General features: G+C 44.9%; 2 protein-coding genes across 3 annotated transcripts in view; both read left to right on the top strand.

Moving 5' to 3' along the window:
- Nucleotides 1-14,643, top strand: part of KIZ (kizuna centrosomal protein) — a gene marked incomplete at both ends in the record, with an annotated part of 39,418 nt that extends 24,775 nt beyond the window's left edge. The window contains 3 exons of the mRNA XM_079532436.1: nt 4,154-4,250; nt 12,127-12,170; nt 14,540-14,643. Of these exons, the coding sequence (XP_079388562.1) occupies nt 4,154-4,250; nt 12,127-12,170; nt 14,540-14,643 (245 nt within the window). The remainder of the gene's footprint in view (nt 1-4,153; nt 4,251-12,126; nt 12,171-14,539) is intronic.
- A 6,811-nt stretch (nt 14,644-21,454) lies between these two features.
- XRN2 (5'-3' exoribonuclease 2) overlaps nt 21,455-22,884 on the top strand; it is a gene marked incomplete at its 5' end in the record, with an annotated part of 44,416 nt that continues 42,986 nt past the window's right edge. For both annotated transcript variants that reach the window (XM_079550798.1, XM_079550797.1), the window contains one exon: nt 21,455-21,529. In XM_079550798.1, the coding sequence (XP_079406924.1) occupies nt 21,455-21,529 (75 nt within the window). The remainder of the gene's footprint in view (nt 21,530-22,884) is intronic.

Here is a 22,884-nt window from a genome sequence, read left to right as displayed (position 1 = left end):
AAGTACCTCAGCACAGTGTGAAATTGTATGTTTTGCTTAAATTAGTTTGGATTACGTTCTCTAGTAGGCGATATTTTGCATTGCTCAACTTGAGTAAGTTTGGGAAAGACATCTTTCAGTTGTGAATTCTGAGTGCAAAGCTTTGTTCAGTCTTCAAGCGGAGGCAGCAGCTATCGGAAGTGCTCTCACTGGGCCAGCTTGCTCCATCAGGATTCCATGAGCCCTCTGGTCATCAGATGTGTACCCTCTTGAGAGGGGAGCATCATGCATTGGTACATTGTGATGCTGACAGTGTTTTATGCTTTCTTTTTTCAAAGGAAAGCAGGGGCAATATTTGTTGATGTTTGACCTCCTTCTGGCTACTGGCCACTGCAGAGTTCTGCTCTTAATTTGGAGATCTTTTTCATCTGTTTGCTCATCCTCCTATCACCTCCTTTTATCAGAAGAGCACATCCTTCTATCAGATTCGCAGGTAGCCTTTATCCTCTCCCTGTAAGCAAGTTTTCTGCTGTATCGCAGGGGAAATCAGCACGTATAAAAGCTGTGTGTAGGGATCACTCAAGCCTCCGGTCCCAAGGCAGAGGTTCGCACAGTGGCTGTTTGTGTTCTGGCAGTGGCAAGGCAGCTGATATCCTGTGTTTAATCCCAGATGGCTCTTTGTGGATGATCAGCAAGTGCCGTAATTAGTGTTAATGTGGTGGAGGAGGCTGTTCAGATTTGAAGTTCCTCTGGGCAGGAGCTATTGTTAGTTGCCTATTTTCGTGCCACAGCTAGCAGCGTGGTAGCCTGGACCGAGCAGCACTCCTGAATGTGAATGCAATAAATATTGCCAAGGTAACTAAAACTACACAGCTTGCAGGCTCAGCTGATCCTGATAATATTCCTTTCAAGGCATTATTAACTTTGAAGTCTAGTGACAGCTGAAATACCCAAGCTGCTAACTATTTTATTGTTGCGAAAAGTACACAGAAAAGGCAAAGTTCCTTTTTTGTGGAATACTCACTTGTGTACGAGGGAGATGCAGATCCACGTCTGAGTTGAGCTTGCAACGGCACTGGCTTCATTTGCTCTCCAGCTTCGCGTGTTTACATATGTGATTATTGATTGTTATTGGAAACAATGACTAATTGCTGTTGATAGCTTTTAATTGGCATTCCATTTGCCCTTCTTCCCCTCCCTACAGAGCAACACCTACTGCTTGCTTACTTGCTTAGGTCACAGATTTGAGGTTTCTTCACAAACTGCCTTGGCAGTAAACTTCCTGTTTCCCCAGCTCGCATCTGGAAATCCAGCAGCTCTGGGAATTGCTTGCACCGTTCTCCCTTCTGGGCATGCCAAGTCAAGCTCTTGGGCGTTGCTGGTAATGACAGCACTTGATATCTATAGATGACTTTTTTTCCACTTCTCCTGGGACTCTTGCTTCACTTAAGGGCTCCAAGTGTAACAGAGATGTTGGTTTTGATGGCCAAAAAGTAGGAGCTTCTTTCTCAGGTTAGCAAGGTATGAATGCTGTGAGTACATAACCAGGAGCTTCCTTCTCTTTCTTTGCAGAAGGTTACATTGCATCACTTTCTTGTCACAAAGATGTTTGGCTGTACATTGATAAACACAGGAACCTTGGCCCTAGGGCAGTGCATGGAGAAAATATCTTCTTCCTGGTTCTGCTCTGCTACAGTATGTTCTGGGTCAAAGATCATTTCAGCTGTTCAGCAGAACAAAACAATAGTGGTTCATTATGCAACCACGGCAGTTTTTCCTGGAACTGGTGGCTAATGAAGAAAAATACACCCATTTTGTTTGGAACAAAATTGTAAAAGCTGACATGAAAGCTGCTTTGACCCATACAGACTGCACAATTAATTCTAAGTTGAAAAGTGTGGAGTGTTTTTAATTAATAGTGGTATCTCAGATCCTTTGCTAATTCTGAGTGGAAGGAAGAATACGCTGGGGAAAAAGATGTGAGGAGAGCTGTGTCATCTGTGGCAAAGCAGCTTCCCTTCTTTTGCAGTATTGCTCGAATGGCTGGATTAAGAACTTACTTTTCATTATTAACGTCCCAGTTTAAGCTTAAAGGCTGTTTTATCATGCTTTTTCAGTTGTGTCTGTGCAGTAGGCACTGGCCAGCTGTAGAGTGAATACTCAAAATGCCATATGCTTAACGTGGAGCTGGGGAGCTCCAAAATATGTTGATTGCTCTGAAAGTAATGCCTCCTATTTATTTATGTGGAAGCTACAACGGCTACAAAGGGCGCAGCAAGACTGTTTGATAATGTAAATTCATGGCTACACAACACAGTTTTTCAACAGTCACTGCCATTAGCGGTGCATATTTGCCAGTAATGTGCAGGAGCCTGCATGCTGCCATCCAGAACGTGGCTTGTCTTTCACATCACTGTCACCACTGCTGAAATGCGCCACCCATCACCTCTGTGTGCTCACATCTACTGTTTGGTCTCCGTCAGTGTTCAGCAAGCGTTGATGAATTTCAGTTGTGCCATTTTTTTCTGCATGGTGGAATTCAGTGACACACCTTGGCTTCGTCTGCACTTCCATGCCAGACGCCGCTCTGTCAGGCTGCCCCTCTGCTGCCATCTGTCACACGGCAACAACATGTAATCAGGCATTGGTGGCAAGGTTTAATCTCTACTGCCGCGCCACCAACATCATAACATCGGAGGCATTATTTTCAGAGCGGCCCTTGTGCTTTCTCACCATTTGAACTGGCTGTAGGAAATCATTAAGCAATACTTCTTTCCACTTGGCAGTCTCTTCCACTGCCTTGCAATGTGGGCGTGTTGTTGAGGTGTGGAGATGAGGCAAGAGCTCGGTGCTCCGAGTGTTTAAACCTCCTTGGATGCTTCATAGGTATTGCAACCCAGACAAAATACCAAGCTCAGTTTTAAAGGTGAGATGGTGAGCTTCTGAGGGCTTGGAAGGATTCCCCATTGATGTGGGTGTATAAGCAGATTCGTAGAGGCTCGAGAGGAACAGTTTGACTAATTGGCTGTAAGTCTGGCATAACTAAGGCAGAAGTGGGGATTGATAGCCCAGTATTGTTTTATAATTGACAGATAGGGCAAAGCTAAGCTCCAGAGGGTCTCAAAGGTGAAGGACAAGTAGGTTGTGCTCCCATTTGATGTAGGGGAGGTGCAGGCCTGATGGGGTCCCTGTAGTACTGAAACCACTCTGGTAGTAGCCCACATTGTCCTCCTGAAGAGCAGTGTTGGAGTAAAAAGCAATTTCTAGGAGTTTTGAACCGATTACACTGACTTAAATTCTTTTATTACTGTTTTTACTTTCCTGATGTCATGTGCAAAGAAGCACAAATATTAGTTCCTTTATGACGAGTGGTTTCTCAGTGCATGCCTACGTCGCCCAGTCTGCAGCTTTGAGCTACAGCCAGTCTTGCATCCTGGAAGTCCTCCATGGTCAGGGCTTGCTTAGACTTTCAGTCACATCTATATAGATACATGTATATAGAAGTCTTGTGGTGTCCCAATTGTAATTTCTAGTGCAAAGTAGCCTTGTATAGTGGGATTTGTACTTACGAAGCATCATAGTGTATGGAAACAAACATAAACATGAGCAATTGTGCCATTCCAGTGAAAGAATTTTATCTATTTACTTTCTTAAATCAATCTGTACAGAATAGAAAACGAGATGCACAGAATGGGGAAGAAGTAAAGGAAAGTGTGGATAAAAGGTTTGGGAATGGCTGACTGTTAAGTTGGCTGTTGAGTCATAGAAAAATCTAAGATTTGTGTCTCCCAAATGCAGCTCTGTATTTGAAAAGGAAAGGTTAAAAATACTGATGTATCATAGTGTTCAGAGATGCTAATGTGTACTAACGCATTTAAGGGGAAGGAGAATGAAAGTAACCCTTCCTCCTGATTAAGGCAAGTAAATTAGAACTTGAGGATTAGAAAGAAAACGAAGAAAAAGAGTAAATCCTTGAAGTTTTGCTTAAAGTTGATGTGTGATGCAATACAGTTCTTAAACCCAGTGTTTGCTCTTTTGTTCTAAAACAGATCAAAACACACAAAGGTTTCTGAGTTCACGAGAAACCATCATCAGATCACTGAAGTGACACACAGCTGTGATGTCTTCAGATTTAATGTTTGAAAATTTATACTTTGTGTTTTTCACTTTGCAGGTTGTGTTGTTGCAAATAATGGTTCCGAAGCAAAAGAAAGGCAAGAAATGTGCTCCGAAAGCAGTTCATCCAGTGAAAGAAGCGGTGACCTCTCAAGGTAAAGTTATTAAAGGATTTAACATTTGAAATGTTTCGGTGGAATGAGAAATGCCTGCAGAATGTGACTGAATCTCTGATGATTTTTACTTGATCTGAGGTTAAGGCTTGTATTTATGTTTATCTAATGAAACAACTTCAACTCTGGTACACCTTAGAAAATATTTGCACCAAAGCCAAGTATTGTTTTGCAGCTGTTGTTTTCTCATTTTAAGACTCAATTGACATCTCAGTGAACCACAAATTAGCGTGTACAGCTGCTCTCAGTAGGGCTACTCAGAGGCCAGACAATAGAAGTTGTCAGGAAAAGGGCAGACAGAAAACATAAAGTCTTCAAGAAATAAAGTGATGGGTTTCTTCTCCGTGTAGCTGAGATGTAAACTAGTTGTAACTGGATCATGCTTTTCACAGTCTGCAGACTGGTGGTTTTTTCCCCTGTGATTTTTGATACTGGGATATTTACAGCATGTCTGTCTTGCTTTCACACTGAACGCGTTTAATCGATGGCCTTATAGTTACCTAAAGGATGCTGTCTATTTAATTTTAAACTCAAACAACAACAAAAAAAAACAAACACTTTTTTAATGCTGCAGTGCTTTGCTTTGGGTCCCTGAGCAGTTGTGTTAGACATTCCCTGTGTTCTTCATGGGCGTGTAACGATAATCAAACAGCAACAATCAAATTAGTGGTCAAGCAGCAGCAGAAAATAGGATACAGCACAGCCATCTTATGAAATATTGGCTTGGCTTTAGATTCTTATCTGCTCTTATTAGAACAGCCTTGCAAGTGGGCTCTGCTGTTGTGTGGCTCCTCAGCTGAAGACAGCCATTAATAGCACTCAGGAAAAGACTTTAAAGCATCCTGATAAATTTCTAACTCGTCCTGCTGATAAGGCATTGATATCTTTCTGTAGTTTCTTTGTATTGTTATTGATGAGGCCAGTTTTGACACAGACGGCTATTCTGATTTTGCAAGTACTGTCTTCTGAATTAGAACACAACCTTCCTGCAGTTCTTCAATACAGTGAATAAAGGCAAGCTGTAATCATATATTGATGAAGGACGTTCGTGCGTTTGTTTGGGATTAGCTCTCGTGACTCCAACTCTTGTTTATTTTTTCCTCTTTATTTTTCAATCTATTTTCTGGAACTTAGTTTGCTTGAGGATGAGCTTCTGAATAATACTTAATGTTAGAAAGTTTAAGGGTTTTGCTTGTAGATGAATTTTGAAATGCTAAATTTCAGTCATTCACAGAAGCCCAGGATAACAGGCAGAGAAGGACAGAGCCCCGGGGAACTTGCTTACAGGATTGCTGTTAAGCAGCTAAATATGTGCATAAGCACCTAAATAAGCACGTAAGATACGTATAATTAATGATGACAGCTATTTAAAAAAAAGCCTTGGGTACTGTTTGGCATCTTTAGTAGTTTTTCAGATGCTATTTATATGATGTCCTTTTTTTAGTGCTCTTTTTAATTCTCCTTTGTGATAGATTTAGCATCACTCTGCCCTGTAGCTTCATGCCTTCCAGCGCTGAGCAGCAGTGAGCGCGCTGGTACTGATGGTGCTCCTTAAAAAAGCAAAGCAACCAATCTTACAGCGACTCAAAGTTCGTACCCAAAACGCCTAGGAAAGCAATCCTCCCTTTTTAAAGGTGAAGTTCTGAGTACTGCTTGTTTTGGACACTTGACATGGACTTTGCACAGAGCAGCACGGCAGGAGCGGCGCAGGAAGAGCAGTGGCAGCATCTGGGTGCTGCTTTGCGGTCAGGACGCGGCGAAATTTCTTGGCCGCTCATATGTAAGCTCTCCACTTAGTGCAGTCACTTCTCGTGCTTTATTGCTTTTACAAGTGGTCTCGAAACCCACTACTTGAGAATAAACATAACTGTGTAGTACTGCTGTGGTACTTTTTATAAATTCTTCTTTGCTGTTTTGTCACTGAGCTGATGAGTGACCTCGAAAAAGACCCTGCTGGACCTAAATAAAAAAAATGGCTTCCTCTGATGTCCTGGAGACAATAATTATGATGTGCCAGTTAAGCCCAAACTACAGCTGAGGGATTTTACTTTAAAGCGGAGGCTTGGGCGCAAAAATGCATTTATAGCTCTTTGTCTGGCACCTCATTATGTGTGGGCCTGATTCATTAAGTAATTGGTTTGCAGTTGTTTACATGAGTATTAAGGCTTTCTATTCAGCAGCCTTTGAGAGATACATTGTGCAAATGTTGCATGTTATGAATGCAGAATGAGGGGCAGGGGACCGGTCCTATTGGCTAAACACTGCACTCTGTTGAAAAGCAAGAGAAAGAGATTGGGTGCTGCTTTGCATAGCAATGACTTTCTTAATAAGCTTTACAGATTAATACACACAAGCTATAAAAGATGCAAAGAGATACTCTTAGCACATTTATACATGCTCATTTCACTATTATGGTACTGGAGATGGGAAGAATTGAGCTCTTTCATATTCGGTTTTTCAGTGCATGTCTTCAGTGCATGAGACTTAATAGAATCCGATGTTTATTGTATTATAAATCATGGGGAAGTAGGCAGATCTGCAACAGTTTATTATTAAAGATTCTTTCAATGTAAATCTTTTTCGGCCATTGTATTTCCTACAGCAAAATCATTTTGTGGTTGAGTGGGGATGAAAGGCATAATGTACGAAGGAGTGAGTCTTAATAGGAAGCTGCTCTCTGAGTAAAGACCACTTGTTCCCTTTTGTTCGGAGGTGCATGCCAGAGCTTCCTCTTCTCCCACAAATATTGTCTGCTTCTGCCTCAGATATCAAACTGGCTTGGTTTTTTTTTTCCCCCTGGACTAATTTACTTTCTCGAGCTGCTCGTAGATGCAACTTTAGCCAGAAGAGTGAAGGTTTTGCGAGAGGAAAGAGCAGGTTAAGTTATAGAACCGCTCGGGGGGAGAAGGTATCATAAGTCAGGCCTGAGTCTCCCCGAAAGAGCGGGCAGAAGGCGATGTGTGTGGCATTGGGCGGCCCTGCAGCGGTGGCTGCAGCCAGAGGAGGTCACTAGCTTTCGGGATGGTTCTGTGGTTTTGATGCAAGCCGTTTATTTTTCTTCGTGACTTGTTTGCTCTGTCTAGCTTCCAAATAATCTGAAGATTAAAGCAGCGTTATAGACTGAGAAGCAAATGAAAAATGTAATTTGTCAGGACGTAAGCACGGTTTAAAGTATTTTAAACTTTGATTAATCTGCATTCTGGAAGTAATCCAGCCCGGTCCCCGGAGGCTGTTTTTTAGTCAAAAGCTGCCTCTAACAAACTCAGATTTAATGAGATGTAAATAAAAGTTTTCAGATTGTAATTCATCCTCTTAATTATTCTCGAAGGAAATATTTAATAATCAACTGGCAATAACTAATGGGATGCTTGGCTTGCCGTGCAAAGCAGCACGTTGGCCATCAGGGGGCACTCAGACTTTGCTGAACTAGGAGCTCTCGATTCATTTTGCATCTTCTACCTGATATTACTGCTATCATTTTAAATCTCGATGGCGTTTTGTGGACTCGTTTGGCATCTCTTGTCAGAGCTCCAGCCTAAAGTTTTTGGGGTCAGGGTTTTCCAAGGTATGCATTAAGCAGGACAAGGAAATAGCCATTGAGAGCAATGAAAGCAAGGGAACGGGGCAGAGTGGGGTGCTGCAGCCAGTGTCCTGCACCTTAAGAGCCACGTGTGTATAGGTGAGTCTGTGCCTGATGGTTGTATCCTTCTACAGAGCTTCAATTGTCAAATCACTTCTAACAGAGGTCGACTGTATCTCAGGGATGTTTTTCTGTAAGTCCTGTAGCTATCACATCTGGTCCCAATCCTAAAAGCCACAGAAACAGTGATGCTGTAGCAGCCGTGCTGCAGGGCGGTCAGCAAGGGTTAGCAAGGACCTTGCACTGTGATGGATTTTGGTCTGTTTTTCTAAGCAGGAATATGTATTTTTTTTCTTCAACATGATACACAAGCAGGGGGTGATCTTAAATGTAACTTGATGTTAATCTTTGTATCCTACAATAAGAGTGATCATGTTTGCAGTGTAATTACTTAAATTCAGTGTTATCGTTTCCATTCCTCAGCAAATGATGGCATGTTGAATAGATCTGTTACTGCATTCCCAACTCTGTAACTTCACTGCGTTTCTGTGATGCCCAATTTCTAGTCAACCATCAGCAGCAAACGATAGTGCCATCAGAGTTGTCCTGCAGCTCACAGCAAAGCGTATTTATCACACAGGGGCACGCTGAGCTGAGACGTCACATCAGAAGCACCGGCACCGAGTAGCCTGGCTTGATACTCCTAAAAGGCTTTTAGATGTTTCCAGAAAATGATTTTTAAAGATAAATCTGCAGCTTTGCATCCTCACGTGTCACTGGGGAGAAGCTGCATCGCTTCTTTCAGTGAGGGTTATGAAGCACTGCCCTGTGAAATATAAATACTCAGTTTGTTTTCTGGTGCCTCAGCACTGCTTTCATGCAGTGCTGCTTTCCTCTTGGCGCACAGCCTTGAAACCTCTGGCAATATCAGCTGTAGTGTCGGTGTTCCTGAAGCCCCCGCGCTCCTCAATTTGTTTGTCTTTCTGATCAAACTTGACACTGTTTTGTTTTTCTTGATGCTTGGGTGATGTTGTTTCTTTTCCTTTGCTGTTTAAGTAGTGGCTGTGGGCTGTGTGGTTTTCCTTTTTTTTTTCCTTTTCTTTCTCTTAAGGCATTTGGGTGTCCTTTTTATTTATTTTTCGTTCATTTCTCTTGCCACTGAAGCGCTGAAGTTCAACAAGTGCTAAAGCATAAAGACACCCTGACTGGAGTAAGCATTCTCTCTTGATTTTTTTTTCCCAGTGCCGCATCTATTAACTTGCCTTTTTGCTCTATTAGATTTTTTTTTTCCTCTTCATATTAATTTTCTTTATGGAGGGAAAAAATATTTTCTTGGAGCTTTTTCGTTTCTTATTGTTGCAGAATCTTCAGCACAAAAAAGCCTATTTCAGCAGAGTAAAGGAGAGATTAAAAGGCCCTTTGAAGTTAAACCGGTTTGGGTTTTTTCTTTGTTAGAGCCTGGGTTGAGTTTGGCATTATTTTAGGGAAGAAGCAAATGTGTAAATGGATATCGAAGGGTCACTACAGGGGATTAGTCAAGGCAGGGAAACTGGCCTTACTTCATTTGTAGCCCTGAAATTTCTCCTTGGAGGTCTGTGTGGTTATTGTGCGCTCGGCGTAGCAGACAATAACTTTCACGATTGAATTTCCTGACTTCTCAATATGGGTGTTTTGCAATGTAAAGGTTTTGCTGCATCTTGACTAACACTTCAGACATAATTCAAGAATTTTATTCCCTGTGACAAAGCTATCTTGCAGTATTTCCAGTCTCGATTTGACAGAGTTGCTATTTCTGGTCTCCTGGTACCATTTTCTGCATCTCCTCTAGCATTTCTCTGTGTGCCACCAGCTTCCATGCCAGACCGTTTCCTGGCATCTCCTTTTCTGCCTGATCTGTGGCACTGATACCTAGCTTCTGACAAGCCCTTTCTCATTCCCCTTTGGGCTGTTTTTGGTAGGGAATTCTGTTCTTAGGCATGGTAATTCCCCCTGGGAGAGGGGATGCACTAATGGCTTTTTGGTAGAATGTGAACGTCTGTCTTTGCCCTCCGTTGTGTCAGCACTGGCTGTTCTCTTTATGGGAAGGTGGGAGAAGGAGGGAAGGTTTTCAGATCTTCAGAATCTTAGAATCACAGAATGACTTGTATTGGAAAGGACCAGAAAGGCCATCCAGCTCCAACTCCTTTGCTGTAGGTAGAGTTGCGGCCCACTAGACCAGGGTGCCTCACCTCTTGGCTGTGGTGGTCCTTGCACCACAGCTTCTCAGTGAGGCCTTCAGGTGGCCCTGGAGCAGTTGGAAGTGCTCAGGGTTGTGCAGGGCTGTGGGTGCTCTTCCACTGCTCATCCTGTGGTCCTGGTATTGCATGGTGATCCTCAGCCCAGCAGGGCTATGGATCCACCGAATAGCCCTCACACGTCCAATCGTGGCCTGAACCAAGCAGAGCAAAGGGTCACTCTGAGGCTGCATGATAAAGCCTGTCCACCTCCCTTCCCGATGGTGGAAGAGGAAGCAGTAGGCAGTGTAAACAGTAGCTGTCAGCTGTGTGAGCTTGTTTTAATGAAATACTTGAAGGCAAAACGGTTCTTGTGCAGTCTGCCACGGAAGTCACCTCTCCATTTGCAGCTCAGCAACAAGTGGGTTCTCACTCTACACCCAGGGGAAAACGGTGTGGCTGATGGAGTTGCCTCCTCTTAAGCACAAGCTGTGGGCTGAGCCTGGGATCCATGGGGCACCTCCTGGGGAGTGCCGAGGGTCAGGAAATCTCAGCACAATGAGCAGGAGTTCAGCGTGGTTGGCTGTTCGAGGCCTCAGCCTGGAGGACCTGACCTGTGCAGTGTGTTCAGCAAGCATTTGGAGTAGGCGAATTTGAATCAGAAGTTGGAGTGTAGTGTAGGGTGGGGTTTGACTGAATGAAACCAGGAGAGATTTGGATGGCGTGCTGAGGACTGTCAGATGCACTAGTTGAGGCTAATGCATTTTTGAGTGAAATATTTAAAGGATATATTTCTAATTGTTTGTACTTAACTAGTGCTGCTGTTCTGTTACTAGTACCTAAATGTTCTTTTGGTATTTTAGTTGAACTTCAGCTGTGTTTAATGTTCAACTTCTGGGAATTTGTGAATCCCTTTAGAGAAGGGAGATTGAGGCTAATGGCGTTCACAGCTTGTAGGAAATGAATATAACTAACTAACATTTTTTTCTCTTAAAAAGAGGAGTTGCTGTTACAGAGGTAGCTGTAATGTAATGAAACCTCCCCTGCATTAAGTTGAACTTTCCAGTTGTAATCACAAAATCTCACTGAATACAGTGATGTAACACGAGCAATGAATCATCTGTCGTCTTGTATCTCCTTCACAAATGCCTTCATTGATGGTAGTTAGAATATTTTTAACTCCTCGCTTCAAGTAATTGTGTGTTAGCTGCTGTGTCTCTAAATGAAATGCAGCAAATTGTGTGAAATTTTGACAGCTGATTGTGTTCTGACTGTAGCGACAGCTTCAAATTGCAGCTTGACATTTGCTTATGTTGGACTAGTTCACACAGTAATGTCACAAATATCTCCTATTTGATCTTCCTTATTAAAATCAGCTGAAGCTTTATTTTTAGAGCTTATTGCGGGATTGTTAATATAACAGTTAATTCTCCTACATCATTGCCCCTATGTGATTATTTCACAGCACCAACACAATACACACGCTACACACAAAAGATCAAAATGATTCCAGCTTGTTTGAGAGATTCAAAAGGGCCTGTGATGCTCTAGACACAAGAGCAGTCATTTAACAGAACAGAATCGCAACTGCATATACATCAAGGTAGATCAAAGGCAGCTGGAAGATTGCACATTTACATAGGGACGTGGGTGATGCTATGGGAACCCAGGAGCTGACTTGGAGGAGTGCACTGGCAGGATGGGAAATAAGGAAGTTCAGTGAGCATCAGTGGGGGGTGCTTTTATTTTTGTTTGGATTTTTTTCTTTACTTTCTGTGCATATCTGAAAGGCTGCGAAAGACAGATGAAGCTGTGATGCTTTGTCCCCTTAATTCACTACTGGTGTACATCAGCAGTGCTAGCAATGCTGCTTCCAGAGCATGCTGCCTGAACATCTGGACCAGTGTCCTTGTTGCATGATAATTTCTCCACCTTTTGTAAAACATACAAGTGGGAAAAACAGCGACCAAGGAGCGAGTAGTTACTAAAAAAAAAAAAAGTCAACTGAATGTCTTTTAGTTTTGTGACACTGTGCTGAATATTTACAATCTTTCCCTGTTTGCAGGCCTGAATTCAGAAAGGGAGCGATAACTGCTATAAAATCCAAAGGTAAGAACCAACTGTTAAACTACTTAAAAACCTGTCTTTCTTAGGGAAATTGAAATGGCAGAAAGCCTCTAAATACAGCATTTTTAAGGAGATGGAGGAAATGTGGAAATTCACTACTTCAGCACAGGAACAGGCAAATAATTACTGATGGGAAATTCTGGATCAGAGAGGACATGTTTCACAGTGCATGATTTAGAAGGGCAGTGATCTTTGTGCTTGGTGATTTAAATCAAATAGGAGCAGGAGAATCATAGAATCACCAAGGTTGGAAAAGACCTCCAAGATCATCCAGTCCTCCTACCACCAATATTCCTCCACTAAACCATGTTCTTCAAGCCTAGCAGAGGAAAAATCTGGCATTTTTTTTCATTATCCCTCTTTGAAATACTGAGTGCAGGAGTGGATGGGCAGCAGTGTGTTTGTGTGGTTACCATAGGTGGGCATACAACAGTGTCTGTACACATGTGTGTGTCTGAAACAGTTTTATTCCTTGTGCAGGCTTTCTTTTAAACCAGTTTCTGGGCCCTGTGTATTTTCATTCTCTCCTACATTTGATTTTCCTTCTAGTTACCTTAACTGCTGGTGTCCAAATTCACCTGTAACTCTGTGAGGGAAGGCAGTACTGGGACCAGAGAGTTTTTTGCTGGGAGCCTCGGGAGCTATTACAGCCCTGAGTGATACCAAGCTTATTGCACAGTTACGGAATCTGAGCTGATTTCAGGATACCATTAACCATGGGTGCTTTGATGCCGTTTGAAAGGCCTCTGTCACATCTCTAGCCTGCTTAGCTCTCTGCTGGGGAGCTGCGTGTTGTGGAGCCCTTTGGCACATTTGCTCTCCTCCCACACGTTCAGCATGGGAACGAGCATGGGGTGCAGCCTGCCCCACTCTGCTGCTCACGGCAGACCTGCAGTCCAGGGGTCTGGGGATATAGGATGAAAGGTGCAGCTGCTGCATTTGTAGATAAGGTATTTATATAGCTTGTGCCATCAAAAGCACAAAATAGTGAACAGTGCTTCAGTCAAATATGAGCTGAAATTTCTGTATGAAGCTTGACAGTTTGCCTCTCTCCTGCCGTCTGAATCTGTGTTTGTGAGGCTTTTGCCTCATTTGGGACATCAACTTTCTTTTGATAACTTTGGAGAAACGAGGACGCTCTGAAAACCTTTAGGACCAGGCAGTGCAGCTCTGGAAGTAACTGTAGGCTTGACATTCTAGCTTGTGGCTGCTTCCTACAGTGGGCTGAGAGAGAGAAGGATGTTACGTGTCTGCACACAACCTGCAGAGAGGTTTCACCAGAGCAGGGCAGGGGGAGCTGTGGGGTAGGATGTCTGTGCCTTGCTGCCCTGGGGAACCACGAAGCCAAAGAGGAAGGGAATTTGTGCCTGTGAATGTTGTTCCCACCTGTGCTTCTGTTTCCTCTGACTCCCTCAGCCTATGCTTGTTGCTGTCGTGGGTGCAGTTTAACATTCAAACGCTGTTGATGCAGAGCCCCGTGTTGTTGCTGATCAGCAGCACTCCTCAGTGGCCCTTTGGCCAGTTTTTTCTGCTGTTTTTTCTGGAGATAAAAGCGTGGCTTTCTGTTGTGGTTTTCTTTTTTTTAATCAAGGGAAAAAGAAAAATTAACAGTTACTGCACGACTGAGCTGGCAACCTTCACACCTGAATCATCTCATCAGGCCTTCGTTGTGAAGAGCTCTGTGTACTTCCCTGTGTGTCTGCTGCTTTTTTTTTTTTTTTTTCCCTCTCCTTCCATGGGTCAAAGGAATTTACATATCGAGGAATCTCTCGAGCACTTCAAATTTAAATGTGATTCTGTTTTTCAGTGAAATTGCTTGCTAATTACCAGGTCCTTTTGTTAAAGCCATCCAGTTCTTTGAAGTCGTTTTTTGTCTGTATGTGGTCCTGTCACAGAGTGGTGGTTTTTTTTTCCATTTGTGACATCATTGCCATTTTTATGCCAACTCTGTGATGTCATGGTTATCCCGTGACTTCACTGTAGGGTCAAATAGAGGGAGAAAGTGGAACATAATAGACAAAGCTGTAATTCAGGCAGCAGATGGTCAAGTAAATTGCTTGGAGTGGAAATATTCTGCCAAACTACCTTGAGGAACAATGAAGTCGGCCCTGTAAATGGCTCACTGTTCCTCCACAGCAGCTCAGTTAGGAAACCACGACTTGGTGACAGCACAGTGCCAGAAATGCACACCTCTGCTAGGGGTCCTCAAAACAACCCTAAGCCCGAGCTCCTCCATAAACCACAGTGTCTAGCTACCTCAAAAGAGCTGTAAAAGAATAACGCCTGTGCTGTCACATGGGCATGGAGAAGATTTCTATAATTCTCCCTTTATTTTTTGCCTTCACTCTCAGCTTTCTGGGGCGAATCTGACGATAGCAGCTCTGAGGCTGTGGATGTTTTGCGTCCACAAACTCACAGCCCAGAAGCAGATGACTTTGATGACTTCTATGATTGAAGTTCCACCGCTTGCTTTTGGGAAGCAAATCAACAGCATCACCTTCCACAACTTGAATGTGCAGAAGTGCACCTCATAGGTTGATATTCGCATTTAAATACAGAATAAAGATTGCTTGGTATTCTACACAGCCTCCTTGTATGTGTGTTTACTCTGTTTTTCTTTTCTGAAGGAGATCCAACTGAAGGTGTGTCCTCAGATGTCCACTTACCCCATGGTGGTTGTACAGCTTTCTCCAGAAGGCAGCTGGGACCCACTGGCTACTTCCCCATTTCTTTCTGTTATCGGGGATTGGAGCTGATTTTCTGCAGGTCCCTGCTCACAGCAAGCACCTCCTGCCCTGTGCCAAATACAAGGCAAGGGATGCAGCTGTGTAGTGGCTAATCCTGCATGACAGAGATGCATGGGTTGTCACAAACGAGGTGTCAGCAGTGAACAAGAAATAACACCTCCTGGGTCAAAAACTTGCCAGCCTGACAGAATTGCTGTGAGAGTGGTCCCAGCTACTGTAAGAGTGAAATGTGGCCTTGGGTGATGCTGCTGTCCTTGGGGCAGCAGTGTCAACATGCTGTGTGTGCTTATTTCTCTCTGTGATTCAGACCAAGTTCTAGAAGAGGCAGTGACCAAAAGGGAGTCAAGTCCGTTTCTATACCTGGTTGTATATGATCCAAATGTATCTTTTTGTGCTGCAGGAGAAGTGTGGTTGGGCTGCAGTGCTTAATGGCCACATCACCAAAGTCTCTGTTTTTCTGGAAGCTGTGCAGGCCACAAGTATGCTTAGTAGCAGTACTACTACTGCCCAGCTTGGCAGCTGCTTTTGTTGCAGTAGGAGTGCAAAAAACACCATCTTCTCATACGTATTCTAATATTTTGGCTACAGAGCTGACTGGTTTGGAAAAAAGAAAGCAAGCATTCTGGGTATGCATAGATATGCTACTCGGGGCTGCCTGGCATGTTTGATCTTTATCATCGTCTGCAACAGATCAAGAAGAAGAAATGCATAAAATGTACATTTCTAATTCAGCATATTTTGGAACAGAACAGAATTTACATGTGGTGATCCTCAGTGATTTTTCTGCTTTTAGTTGCTTTGTAAAATCTACGCTGGTGTTGCTGTATGGACATCACAATAATTGGATGACTCTAGGAGCTTCATGCATTTTTAATTTTCTTCTTTTAATTCCTTTTATCTAAAATTAAGTTCATTAAACATGAGATTTTCTTTCGAAGGGAGAAACCAGGGGACACATTAAAAAAAATCTGTTCATAATTATGATAAGTTCAAAAGCAAAAAACAGCACCCCAATTAAACCCTGCTGCAAAGCAGTACAGCATCTTTGAATACAGCCACAAATCTTTGGGTCTAGTCCATCAAAAATGATTTTTAAATGGTAACAATATTCTATTTAATAAAAAGAACGAGTAGCCGGAAATGAGCTTTGAAGAAGGCTTGAAAATGAGAAGAAATGGTTAGTATAGATGTCTGTTGGCTTGTTTCATCTTACAGGTTCCCAGTCTGACACCCGCAGTGGTGCAGTGTTGATTATCCCAACAACTGGAAAGTGAGTGCTGCTGAGGATGGAGTGTGTGAGCGGGGTTGTTGGAATGGGAGGCAGCTGGACTCTGCAGCTACAGGATCCCAGCATTATAGGGCTGCCGGGGTCAGAGTGGCTGCTGTTTCTGTGCCAAGAGGAAGAGCGACTCTCATCCTGCGTGCATCTGCACAAGGGAAGCTCTTTGGTGTCCTCCTTCACTGTGACAGTTTCCTGCCCGTTGGACCATGGGCTACTTTAGATTGGGCTTGAAAATGAATTTTGCATTGCAGTGGCAGCACAACCAGAAGCATTGATGCTGTCCTGCTGCTGGTCCTGGTAGACAACAAGATATTTCTAGGAACTTCTCTGTAGTCTTCTAGCACCACGTTGGAAGCTTATTTTCCTTTGTTATCTGCAGTCTCAATGTCATCTGGGAGACTTGCAGCACAATGAGCGTACAACCCCACCATGCTAAGGCCGGTGCCTGCTTTGTTGCCCCTCGGTGCTTTGTTCTGCCCATCCTTCAGCTGTGGTAATTCATTTCTGAGGCCCTGCTCATCTGCTAAAAGTAAGCCCACTGGTATGTCACGCCACTGACAGACCATTGCTACGTGATTTCCAGTGAACGTCAGACCAAAGTTCATCTGGAAGAAGTCTCTGCGAGCAGCACTGCAAAGGAACACTGCATCAAATCTGCAGCGCCTTTGTCGTTTTAAGCTCTTTCTGAGTGATTCTGGGTTCTTGATGTCAGCCCACTTTAAATCTCCTTGCATGACACAAGGCACCCATCACTAGTCTCTGGTGCTTTTCATTCCCTCAGTCCAGCTCAGCCTCAGACATGCAGCTAATGACAGATGACAGATGGCTGCGGGACTTTCTGCTAAGGCAATATCTCTCTTCTGGTATTTAAGCGATAGCCGAGTTCCTCCAGAGCATATTTTTTATTATACTTTCATTGTGCACAGACTCATTAGATGCAAAACGTTCTGCCAGTCAACTTTATTCTGCTCCTTGACAGCTGTCATACCGGCAGCCTGACGATGATGACAGGTGATGCTGATGGACAGTAGGACTGTAATCAATACAGCCTGCACAGATTGAAATCAGCATGCCACTCATCCACTGAGAATACTGTAAGGAGAAGTCTTCATGTATTCCTGCTGTGTATCTGCAGGGACTTAGAGCCGCGTCCTTTTTTGCACGTCACACTCGCACAGCTGTACTGAAGCAAGGCCAAACATCAGCTTGTGCCTGCAAAAGCAAATTAGCAGATGGATAGGTGCTGACAAAAAAAAAAAGCTGGATGAGTGCTGTCATCGAGTGAGGGGAAATAGTGGTGGAGGTATTGAGCTGATGTGCTGAGCGAGGAGGAGTCTGTGGTGAGCTTTCTAGGCTAGAGTGTATTCAGGCTGCAGAAAATTGGGAAATTTGCATTGAAGAATGAGGAAAGCATCTGTGCGTGTTTTCAAGCACTAATATTCACGCACATTGGTTGAAACAGAAGCTTCACAAATCCTGAAAATATCTCGTTCTGTGTTAGCTGATGTTTTGAGAAGGATCAGCATAATGTTTTCTTTTAGGCTGGCTCATTTGGACCCATGTATACTCACAAAGACTTCCCCTCTGGACCCTGCCCCTGCTCTGTAGCCCTCCTCTGGATGCTCTCTGATGGCTTTATGTCCTTTTTATACTGTGGCCCCAGAGCACAGGCAGTGCTGGCAGTGAGGCTGTGCAGCACAGGGCCTGGTATCTCCAGCATGGTTGGCTTTTCTGGCTCCAGGGCACCCTGCTGGCTCAGGTTCAACTTGCCACTGGCCAGAACCCCCAGCTCCCTTTCCAAGGGGCTGCTCCTCATCCCCCGGTCTGCACACAGAGCCAGGGCTGCCCCATCCCAGGTGCAGAACCAGCATCTGCTCTTGTTCATGCAGATGGTGACCACCCTCGAATGTGTCAGGATCTTGGGCCTAGGCCTCTCTACCCTCAAGGGAACTAACACTCCTCCCAATTTAGCATCATCCAAAATTTACTTAATATCAAGTCATTGATGAAAACATTAAAGAGAACTGGTTCAAATCCCAGAATTCCATCAGCAGCAACTGGGGCACCCCTCCAGCTGAGGGCTCCCCATGCCCAACACATCCATCTTCTGATTCTCATGGGACATTCTTAGGGTCACTCTGCCATGGCTTTGTAATGTCCCAAGCCACCTCCCTGATGATTGCTATAAATACAGGGACCCTGACAACGGAACTCCAGTCTCTGAAAGACTTGTGTCTTGGTGCAGCCTTCTAGCACAAGAAGCAGCAATTTAGAAGGAGCCTTTCCCCCTTCCCACCATGGATCCTCCCCTACCCAAGAAGCGTAAGGTTCAGGGGAGCAGCAGCAAACCAGAACCAATGGATGTTGATTCACCCAAGGATGACATTGAGCCCATGGTGGTGGATGTGCCTCCAGAGGAAGAAACAATGGAGATGGATCCACCTCCATAAGAGCCAGGCAAGCACTTTAACACCATGCTTGCCTGGAGACATCAGTACATCTGGTGGCACACCAGGGGCCATCGACTTCCATCTGAGCATTGAAATGTCACCACCTGCCAGAGAGCCCCAGCTCCAGCTGCTACTCCCTTCCTTTCCCGTCCCCCATCCTCATCCTTCTCCAGAATCTCCCACCCCTTTTTTCCCAGGCTCTGAGGAAAAGGGAAGGACTTGGACTGGTGTCCTTCGAGCTGCTGCCATTCCAGGACAACAGGAGGAGTCCAGCAGGCAGTCCTGAGCACCCTGCAGCCTCCAGGTGAGCCCCAAGAAAGAGGGCAGGACTGGAACTGGTGTCCTCTGAGCTGCCGTGTGGACAGCTGTGAGCTCTCTGCAGCCTCCAGGTTGTGTCGGAGAAGCTACAGAGGCAACTGTTCAGCTGGAGAAGCAGAAGACGTTGGTTTGGACAGGAGGAAGAGTTGAAGTTCAGCCCGAAAGTCCATTCCAGCTGCTCCATTAGAACTTTTTGCTAAGAAAAGACAATAAACAATTTAAAAGGATGATAAAAAATAGTAATAATAATAAAAAGCTAAACCACAAATGCCTCTCCGCTTTTGGAACTTCAGAGTCTGCCCTGAGACTGGAGTGTCCCCTCCCGCTTTCCCCAAGACAGAATGACTTTGCCTTGTGGGATGAGGTCCCAGCCAGCATTACTGTTCCCACTGCTGCCTCCTGCATCTGCCAGCCTTGTCCACTGAGCCACCCAGGACAGGCATTGCCAAAGCAGCTGTTTACTCATCACTGTGTACATTTGATACCACAGGACTCAAACAATTTAATTAGTATTCAAAGAATAGATCCCTTGATGCTCCAGATAAGCATATGCCCCTTCGTGTAGGCATGGGGAGGCACCCAAGAGCAATCTAGTCCTGTTGATGTCAAAGAGTGATCGCTATAGATCTGCATCTATAGGCAAACTGACTCACCAGAACCCCTCTGTTTACAGATGCAGGTCCAAAGTTAGATATGATATTCTGACAATCCCCAATTCTGACAGCTTTGGGGATAGTTGGGAGCTTTGTGAAAACTGTATGAATATTCGTGTGTTGAATGTATATAAAGAGAGTGCTATAGCTCTGAGGTGTGCAAGCTTTGTGGAGAGATCCCCATGCACCCAATGCTTTAATAGACCAGTGTTTGCTTTGCAAACTATCACTTGGTTTGGAGAGTTTGCTTGGTTACAGTTTTTGGTAACACACTTTGGGCAGCCCCCAAATTTGTTTGCATGACAGCAGCGTCAGGGGAATACCAGAAGGAGTCATTTTCACACGTAGCTCTCGCAGGCTGTCTTTTCACTCCTCAATTATTTCACCTCTCAGAAAAATTCAAAGAAAACAATCCTAGATTTCCCACAGGAAGAGTTTTCTCTTCACGGTCAGGAACAGCTGGTGGATGCCAAATTATGAGGAGCATCATGCCCTCCAGTTGTTACAGAAAAGAAGAGCCATCACCCAACTAAAATACCATCTTTACACCATGCTCTTGTTTGTCCTGTGCTGGCTGCAGCTTAGCTCTGCTTTAGGATATTTGCAGGATATATTTGTTTTCATTCGCCCAGCAAAATGTAGATTAACTTTTCAAGGAAATGTTTGAAAAAAAAAAACAAACAATAACAATAATACTGCAACAAAGCTTGTTTACACAAGTAATTATGAGATAAGATGATCACATTTCATTTGCATTTGTCTCTTTTTTGGTATTATCAGGAAAAAAACAACTGATTGCCCCTCAACACAGTGTGTTCATACTAAGTTTGTCTTACTATAGGCTAAATTGCAGCAGGAAGAGCGATATAATAGGAAACTTCAATCAAGATGTGTTTTGTAAGGAGCAGATAAAGGACGAGCTGATACAAGAGATGTACTGCCAGCGGAAAGTCGATGGGGAAATTTATTCCAGTCACAGATTTTGTAAGAGAAATGACAACAGAAAATGGCTTACCAACAGCCAAGCGAGGCTCAGAGCGACAAGAAATCCAATATTGGGTTAATGCTTTGCACAGCCAATTAGCAGGGCTCCTCTCCCCAGGTCGGCAGTTGACTCCACAAGCAGCGCTGAGGTTTGTTGGCTCTGTTAACGAGAGCCGGGCTCCTTCCTCACCTCCTCCCCGGAACGTGCAAGGGACAGGGTGCAGCCCAGCACAAAACCTTCCTTTAATTTTATTAATCCTTTTTAATACCTGCAGATTTTAATTCCATTTGAACATCACCGCGCGGCTAACTTAATAGTATTTGCTTATGCAATGGGTGGAGCGACGTGACAGGGATTCTTTACGCTGGCAGTCTGCAACCACCTGAAAGGAGGCTGTGTGAGGCGAGGTGCTCCCTGTAGGACGAGAGGGCACGGCCTCACGTTGTGCCAGGGGAGGTTTGCGTTGGCTGCTAGGAAACATTTATTCTCTGAAAGAGCAGCGAGCCAGCGGCATAGGCTGTCCAGGAGGGTGGTCACCATCCCTGGAGGTGTTCAACAAACAGGAAGGTGTGGCACCGAGGGACGTGGTTGTTGGGCACGGTAGTGCCGTGCAGGCCTTCGGCTCGTCGCCCCCTCGCAACCCGCCTCACAACCGCTCACACCCCGCGCAGCGCCGGGCCGCTGCGGCCTGTCGGCAGTGCGCATGCGCGGTAGGCGCTCCCGCCCCTAAGATGGCGGCCCGGCCCCCATGCTGCCCCGCGCCGTTCTCCAGCCCCGGAAGCGTTGGGCGCCGCCTCGTTCGGGGCCGTTCCTTGCCGTTCCAGTGGCGCCATGGGAGTACCGGCTTTCTTTCGCTGGCTCAGCCGCAAGTACCCGTCCATCATCGTCAACTGCGTGGAGGAAAAGGTGAAGGGGGCGGCCTGGAAGAGGGGGAGGGGGGGTAGGCAGCGTTGGTGCCCGCGCGGTTCCCGGCCCTACGCGTGCGTGTGCGCCCGGAGCTGGGGCCGGGAGCTCCGCTGGGCTGTTGGGAACAATTCCTCCTCCGTGAGAGCCAAACAGCCTCCACGTGTTACCTGTTTGCCTTAAGCGAGGTTTCTGTGCAGCACAGCGGGAGTCGGGGTTGGCATTCGGTTCTTTTCGCGTAGCCGCGGGTTTTCAGGTTTAGGCAGCGAAGCGGTGCCTTAAATTTGGGTGAATCGCACGTTGGACCTGCAGGGTGCTCTGCTTGTCGTCCTTACGGCTCCTGAGCCTCCCTCAGTGCAGTGCGAGGGGTTTGTGTGACCTGTAGCTGCGGGGTGTGAGTTTGGCACTGCGGTGTATGCCGGAGGTTTGAGGAGCTGCCACCAAACGAGGTAGTTTCTGATTTACAAGTGTTGCTATGAAGCAGATTGGAAGAATGCTGTTCGGTCACAGTGGGAGACTCATGCAGGTGAATGGCTTGTTTTGCCTGCCGTCAGCATCATAACAGGCTGTGGGGTCTGAGCTTTTCATCAGCAAACCCCCCTTTCCTTTAGTACGTCTGATGTGGAACAGGCTGCCCAAGGAGGCTGTGGATGCCCCATCCCTGCAGGCATCCATGGCCAGGCTGGATGTGGCTCTGGGCAGCCTGGTCTGCTGGTTGGTGACCCTGCTGCACATAGCAGGGGGTTGGAACCAGATGAGCATTGTGATCCTTTGCAACCCAGGCCATTCTATGGTTCTATGAATATCCATTCCAGCATTGAAGCAGGACTGTGGATACAGTGTCTCTATTAATTATCACTCCTGTTTACAGCCATCACTCAGTGTGAAATTCAGCTGTTCTGCTCCAGAGCAGCATTCTTCTGAATAAATGAATGCAGGCGGTTGTGAGAGTACATGTAGATTGTTTACAGTTTTGTGTTTGCTACAAGTGGACGTTTTTTGTCTTATAAACTTTCCAGTATTTCCTGGATAATGCTTTAAGATCTGTGTGCTTAACAGCAGTCACAATTTAAATGGCAAATACATTTTCATGCGGTAACAATTCAGCAAAGCTTTCTGTAAAAGCAGAAGGCTTCCATCATGTTAGTAAACACCTATCTAAATGCTAACTTAATCCCAGTTGCTGTGGAGTTCAGGTAAAGGAAAGGTACCTGCAAAGGTACCTTTGGTGTATGTGATTGCACGTCTGTTCAGTAACTGAAACTGTAACAGCAAATCTTAAAAGAGAAGGAACAATATAACAAATTCTCTAGAGTCAAATTGGCTGGCCGTAATGGAGCATCAGAGCAGATTTCCTT

The sequence above is a fragment of the Tetrao urogallus genome, assembly GCF_951394365.1.
Source record: "Tetrao urogallus genome assembly, chromosome: 2".
Taxonomy (NCBI): domain Eukaryota; kingdom Metazoa; phylum Chordata; class Aves; order Galliformes; family Phasianidae; genus Tetrao; species Tetrao urogallus.
This window is presented reverse-complemented; position numbering and strand designations above follow the sequence as displayed.